The sequence below is a fragment of the Coenobita brevimanus genome, chromosome 59, assembly GCF_032717465.1.
Source record: "Coenobita brevimanus isolate Jiangsu-jjx chromosome 59, ASM3271746v2, whole genome shotgun sequence".
Taxonomy (NCBI): Eukaryota; Metazoa; Arthropoda; class Malacostraca; order Decapoda; family Coenobitidae; genus Coenobita; species Coenobita brevimanus.
Window position 1 is genome coordinate 825,001 of NC_137012.1, and position 7,500 is coordinate 832,500.

At 42.5% G+C, this 7,500-nt stretch overlaps 1 protein-coding gene across 1 annotated transcript in view; it reads left to right on the plus strand.

Annotated features, from left to right (window-relative positions):
- The first annotated feature begins 1,735 nt into the window (after window positions 1-1,735).
- LOC145402843 (ribosomal protein S6 kinase alpha-2-like) overlaps window positions 1,736-7,500 on the plus strand; it is a 148,911-nt gene continuing 143,146 nt past the window's right edge. Inside the window, exon 1 of the mRNA XM_080274756.1 lies at window positions 1,736-2,746. Coding sequence (XP_080130882.1) covers window positions 1,736-2,746 — 1,011 coding nt within the window. The remainder of the gene's footprint in view (window positions 2,747-7,500) is intronic.

The window sequence follows — 7,500 nt, forward strand, 5'->3', positions numbered from 1 at the left end:
GTTGGGTACCGTAAAAGAGAGAGAGAGAGAGAGAGGGAGAGAGCAAGACGACCTTCACACACCGTTAGCAACCGTACCTCAATGAGAGAGAGAGAGAGAGAGAGAGAGAGAGAGAGAGAGAGAGAGAGAGGTTGTGTAATCCGATGATGTGAGTGACAGTGCGTGAGAAAATGAAAGTGTGAATGAGAGTGAGATGGCAAGAGAAGTTTGAGGATGATGATGATGATGATGGTTGATGATGATGATGATGATTGATTGATTGATTGATGATGTGGTTGATTAACTTACCACCAAACAAGAGACGATAGTACTGTGGGGTAGAAATAATATTACTTTTCATATTTTCTTCATTAACGCTGTCGTGAACGGGACAACTCTAGTGTCTTATTCCAGTTAATGTTAGTCGATTATTCAGCAGAGGACCCGTCGGTTAAAGAAGCTCCCTAACACCTCTTCCTAAGCGATTTATTTTGCTTATTACACCTTAACGTCTTCCTATGTGCTACCTAAATTCTTGTAATGCCACCGTACAGGCATAAATTACGTACAAAATTATATTAACCAGATGTATCCAAAAATTAATCTCTAAGGAAGAGGTGTTACGTCCTTACCCGACAGAATTCAGGCCTAGAAGTCTGAGGTTCATATTCTTGTTGGTAATGGAAGCTTCCTAACACCTCTTCCTTACCTGTTTATTCTTGGATACGGATGGATAATATCGTCATGTAGGTTATTTATGCAGAGTAAGGCGATGTTTGAAGGATTTATGTAACGCAGAACAGATCAGTAAGGTGTAATAAACAAAATAAATCGCTTAGGGAAAGGTGATAAAGCGAGAATGATATAAATCCAAAACTATCAAAATATTACCTTTTTTTCGTCTTTGTGTTTTGTTGAAACCTTTTGTGGTCAACTGTAATTTTTTTTTTCTGCTTTTACAGGTTCTATTTTTGTACCCACGTAGACTAAGACAATTTATATTCTGTGTAACTGCAATCTCTGTATACTTATGAGAAAAGTGATAGCCATTCTGTGCCTTAAATGTTCTTCTGTAATGCATAAGTGAAGAACAAGGAACGGTTTTATTGGTGTGTAATGGACGGAGTAGTAAAGCAACAGATTAACAAGAAGCTTATGGATTAATGATAAGAAGCTGTGCGGATAACGAGAAGTACTGTGGATTAATGAGAAGCCCTACGGATTAACGATAAGAAGCATTACGGATAACGGAAAGCACTACGGATTAAGGATACGAAGCATTACGGATAACGGAAAGCCCTACGGATTAACGAGAAGCTCCACTGATTAAGCAGAATCACCTATACCAATTAACGAGGCTACGGATTAACGAACAACTGTTTATTTGGAATTAAATAAGGGCTCACGAAATAACCTAGTGATACTGGAATTGTAAAAACAGTAGCTAGCAGAGGAAAGTACGCAGTCATTGGGTACCGATATATTTTTTTATGGACATTGCGAAAATATATACCAGAAAACAGAAAAATAAAAGGATGTCAAATACCGGAATCTATTAATATCGATTTTTTGATACCTACATCGAGCTGTAAATATATCCTATACAGGGAAATAAAGCGTCGTGCTACACCGAGGAAGGAGGGAAACTACCTGGTGGTGGAAACAAGGTGAAGGCAGCTACCTGGTTGTGTAATTAAGGTGATGGTGGCTGTGGTGCTGCTGATGGTGATGGGGAGCAGAGCCTGGCGTTGGTAGTATGCTGAGCGAGGTGCTGAGCAAGGTGGCGGCGCTGTCTGAAGGGGTTGCCCGCTCCTTAGGTGTGATGTGGCCCCACTCAGAGACCCGGCAGCCCAGCGAGGGGGACTGCGCCCCCCGCTGGACCAGCCCCACGGACATGGCGGCCCTTGGAAGTGTTGTTTGTGTGCCTCCCTCCCCCCACACACGCACCCCGTCTGACCCCCCCTCCTGTATGGGTGGGGAGTGTGACATAGTCAGGGCTGGACTGCCGTGTTGCTACGTTGACGAGCACCCTGACCTGCCCCCAGCTACCTCAGCCCCCCTCACCATCCAGCCCCCACCCCCTGCTCCGACCCTGACCCTGCAGCTGCCCCTGACGGCCCCCCGCTGTGATAGTGACAATGATAGTGGACTAGTGAGTTGTGGGGATAGTGACCATGCGCATAACCACGACTCAGGCGACCCCCTACCTCCGTTCCTACTGGGAGGAGGGGTAGGAGGGGGCGACGCTCCCCTCCCAGCCGTACCTCCTACAGACTCCCCGATTCCCTTCCGTCCAGATTTCGAGCACGCCGTAGCGCTGAGCGAGGACCACATCGCCTCCAGACACTGCCACCTGCCGGAGTCTCCCTCAGCCTTCACCCTGCACCACCCCCGGCCGGAGCACAGGCGATATGAGGATCTGTTACAGGATCATGCTGTCTTCCACGACCCCCCATCCCCCTCCTCCCCCCACCACAGCCCCCCCGCCCCCTCCTCCGCGCACCTCAACATCAAGCGCCTTCAGGAGATGTGGAGGGAGGAGAGGACTGGACAGAGGAAGTGGAAGGATGAGCAGGACAGCCAAAGCAAGTGGAGGGGGAGAGACAGCCCCTCCACCAGGCCAAGGGCAAAGCTGAAGGAGGTGGATGGTGATGACGAGGAGGAGGATGAGGGACACGTGGATAATTTTCAGTACCCGCCCGACAACCCCTTCGACGCCACCTTCAGGAGGGCCGAGCACCACCGCCACAGACACCGCTTCAGGAAGGTAAGGACAGGCACACACCAACTTAACTGATGCATTTCCTTTTTTCTCCTTTATTTCAATTGTATTTTAGGGAGTCATTTCCTTTTTGGTCTTTATTTATATTTCTTGAGTCATTTCCTTTCTATCTATTCCCAGACCCCTTCATCCCATATGGGGTGGCCACAAACAAATCGCCTCCACGTCGCCCTGTCCCCCGCCATTTCACAGCCCTCTCTGCTCTTTATTTTTCTTTTCTTTTGTCATTTCCTTTCTTTATTTTTCTCGTTATTGACTCATTTCCTTTCTCCTTCTCATTTTCTTTTAGTGAGTCATTTTCTTTTTGCTCTTTGTTTTGTATTTTATTAGTGACTCATCTCTCTCTATTTTTATTTTCTTTAATTGACTCACTTCCTTTTCATCTCCATTTTTCATGTACTCATTTCTGTTTTTTCATTATTTTTTCTTTTATGAACACCTCTTTTCCTCTTTTATTTTTATTTTCTTTTTATTGACTCATTTCTCTACTTTTATTTTTTTATTGAGACTTTTTTATCTATTTTTATTTTTTTATTGAGTCACGTTATTTGTTATCTTTATTTTTCATTTTCTTTCATTGACGCATATCCTTTATTCTCCTTTTATTTCTTTTATTGAGTCATTTCCACTCTTGTTCTTTACTTTTTTTTCCTCCGTGTAAACCCCCTGATGGTCGGGACACCTCTAGGATTGTCTTCTAGTTAGGTGATTTTATTCAGCTGAAGGTGAGTGTACAGTACGAGCATGACGTAACGGAATTATTATTATTATTATTATTATTATTATTATTATTATTATTATTTTATTACTACTACTACTACTGTACTACTACTACTTTACTACTACTACTACTACTCTACTACTACTACTCTGCTACTACTACTCTACTACTACTGCTACTACTACTCTACTACTACTGCTACTACTACTACTACTACTACTACTGCTACTACTACTACTACTACTACTACTACTACTACTACTGCTACTACTACTACTACTACTACTACTACTACTACTACTACTACTACTGCTACTACTACTACTACTACTACTACTACTACTACTACTACTACTACTGCTACTACTACTACTACTACTACTCTACTACTACTACTGGTACTGCTACTCCTACTGCTGCTGCTGCTACTACTACTTCTACTACTATTATTATAATTATTTTTTCCCCTCCTCCTCCTCCTTTTTCTATAATTTTTAGTATTATTATAATAATAATAACAATAATAATAATAAAAATAATAATAATAATAATAATAATCTATCTATCTATCTATCTATCTATAGCCCGACGCCCTAATCCCGCAAAGGGTGGCCGCAGACAAAACGCCTCCAAGTCACTCTGTCACCCACCATTTGACTCCCCTCCCCCCAACTCACCCCCCCCTCCCTCATATACCTCTCAACTCCATCCCTCCACCTCATCCTCGGTCTACCCCTCCCTCTCCCTCCCTCCACCTCACCTACATACACTCTTAGTCAGTCTTTCATTCTCCATCCTCTCCACATGTCCAAACCACCTCAGTGTATTTCTCCTAATCTTTTCAACCACATCCACATCCACCCCACAACGTTCCTTCACTTCTTCATTCGTCAACCTGTCCCTCCACGTCACTCCACATGCTCCTCTCAAGTAACTCATATAATAATAATAATAATAATAATAATAATTATTATTATTATTATTATTATTATTTATTCCTCTTATTATTATTGCTATTATTATTATTATTATTATTATTATTATTATTATTATTATTATTATTATTATTATTATTATTATTTATTATTATTATTATTATAGAAGAAAGGGTAGATGGGAGAAGGGCAAGATAGGATGAAGGACTGGGGTGGATTAGAAAGTGGTAGATGATAAAAGAAAGATAAAGAGAGAGGCATAAAATAAGGCAAGAGGCAGATGAGGGAATGAGAAAGGAAGATATGGGAAGAGCAGATGATTTTAGAGATGAGGAGAACGAGAGTAGGTGAGAGTACAACAAGAAAAATAAACAGTAGAGAAAAACATGACTAGAAAATGAAGTGAAAGAAAAATTGAAAAAGAATTATATATTATAGAGTTTAATATGGATTGAAATTTGGGAGAGATGAAGAGAGTGTGTATGGATTTTTAGAATGAGTACATTTAAGTTATATAAGGGACTGTGTTATATCTATAGGGATCTGAGAAAGGTTTGTGGTGGTGGTGGTAGTACACACACACACACACACACACACACACACACACACACGCTATAGCCTTTTCTTCCTTTCCTCCAACCTTTCCTTCATTCCTCCCTATCCCTTCCCTCGTCGCCTTCTCTCCCTTCCCTCCATTCCTCCCTCCCTTCGCTCCTTTCCCCTCTTCAGTCCCTCCCTGCTTCCCTCCCTTTCTCTCCCTTCCCGCCATTCCTCTCTCATTTCCAGCTCCTCTTGACCCTTCCCTCCTTCTCATCCTTCCTTCTTTCCTTCCTTCCTTCCTTCCTTCCCTCCCTCCATCCTTTCATGCATCCATCTTTCCTTCTTTTTTCTTCCTTCCATCCTTTCCTTTTTTCCTCCTTCCATCCTCCTCTTTATCCTTTCCTCCCTCCTTTCTTCTTTCCCTCCTTCCATCTTACCTAAAACCAAGCAAGCAGTGTACCGATGCGGTTAAAATTGCAAACAAGCTGGTGGGTTTTATTAGAAGAACTTTCGAGTTTAAATCGGAAAAAGTCATACTTGCCTTGTACAACTCGCTAGTGCTCCCCCATCTTGAGTATTGTGTGCAATTCTGGTCTCCGTACTACAGAAAGGACATTGAAAAATTAGAGAAAATTCAGCGAAGAATCACAAAAATGATGCCACGACTTAGAAACAAACCATATGAGGAATGCCTTGAAGAACTTAAATTATTTAGCCTAACGAAGCGCAGGTTAAGAGGGGACCTTATTGAAGTTTTCAAAATCATGAAGGGATATGACAACTTAGACATGAATAAATATTTTGATATAGACCGGTCGAGTCAAACCAGAAGTAATGGCTGCAAAATCATGGGAAAGCGATTCCAATCCCACGAAGCAAAATACTTCTTTAACGGAGTTGTAAATATCTGGAACAGATTACCATCAGATACCGTGAACAGTATCTCAATTGAGACATTCAAAAACAAATTAGACAAGTATTTGCACGAAAATCCTCAGCTGACTCTTTTTCTGTCCGAATAACTTGCTTTTATAGCTACGTGAAAGTTCATTCCCCTTTTGTCTACAAGACACCCCATTAACAGCTTACCTGTACATAGTGTCAAGCCACGTCATTATACATTTTTCATTTTATTTAATGGAAATAAAGTAATGTAAGCACAGATTAGGATCTGCACAGATAACCCTGAGTTAACGGTCACTATTACTTTCGACCTGTGATGGGCTGTGGATCACTGAGGGTTCCTGTTAGTCAAGTGACCACAATCGGGATTTTTTTAATGTACCAGGGGTCACTGCTTCAGGATGAAACTTGTGTACTTGTCCCATATGGGAGAGTTCCCTGTCTCAGTGGAGTGAACGGAGCTAGGGCCTGATTGACTGCTGCCTACCTTAAAAGCGCCAGGCAAGGCTGCCGCACCACCCCTAAACATCCACACTGTGCAGTCCCCTCGTGTCTACAGGACACCCCGTAAACTTAACATATCGTCACGTCACGTCATTATACGTTTTTCGATTTACCCAAAGCAAATGAGGTATTATACAGTAAGCACAGATTAGGATCTGCACAGATAACCCTGAGTTAACGGTCACTACTTTTACTTTCAACCTGTGATGGGATGTGGATCACTGAGGGTCCCTGTTAGTCAAGTGACCACCATCGTGATTTTTTTAATGTACCAGGGGTCACTGCTTCAGGATGAAACTTGTGTACTGTCCCACATGGGAGAGTTCCTTGTCTCAGTGGAGTGAACGGAGCTATTGCCTGATTGACTGCTGCCTACCTAAAAAGCGCCAGGGAAGGTTGCCGCACCACCCCTAAACATCCACTCTGTACATTGCACATCCACACTGTGCACTGTGCAGTCCCCTTTTATCTAAGACACCCGTCTTATATACTTTTCAATCTGCCCAATGCAAAGAAAGCAATAGAAGCACAGATTAGGATCTGCACAGATAACCCTGAGTTAACGGTCACTACTCTTACTTTTGACCTGTGATGGGCTGTGGATCACTGAGGGTCCCTGTTAGTCAAGTGACCACCATCGGGATTTTTTAAATGTACCAGGGGTCACTGCTTCAGGATGAAACTTGTGTACTTGTCCCACATGGGAGAGTTCCTTGTCTCAGTGGAGCAAACGGAGCTAGGGCCTGATTGACTGCTGCCTACCTTAAAAGCGCCAGGCAAGGCTGCCGCACCACCCCTAAACATCCACACTGTGCAGTGTGTAGCTTCCACGTTATGTCCACAGACTTCCCATTAACTCAATGTACCGGTTTATAACGTCATGCCGTAAACTATTATTTTATTTATTTACTTTCTCTTTCAGGTTACTCTATCGGGTAGCTTATAGATAAAGTATTAGAATGTGACTTTTCCTTTCCAGTGTTTCCTATAAAATTTCCATGTCAGTTTTTCCATGCTGCATGGTGGTTTTTCTCACTTTTTCCTGGAGGGTTTGGTGGTGGGGGGAGCCTTCTTGCTTTACTATCCTTATCCTTCAGCATGTAGAGTTAGATCTTGTAGTCATAGTTTTCTCTAAC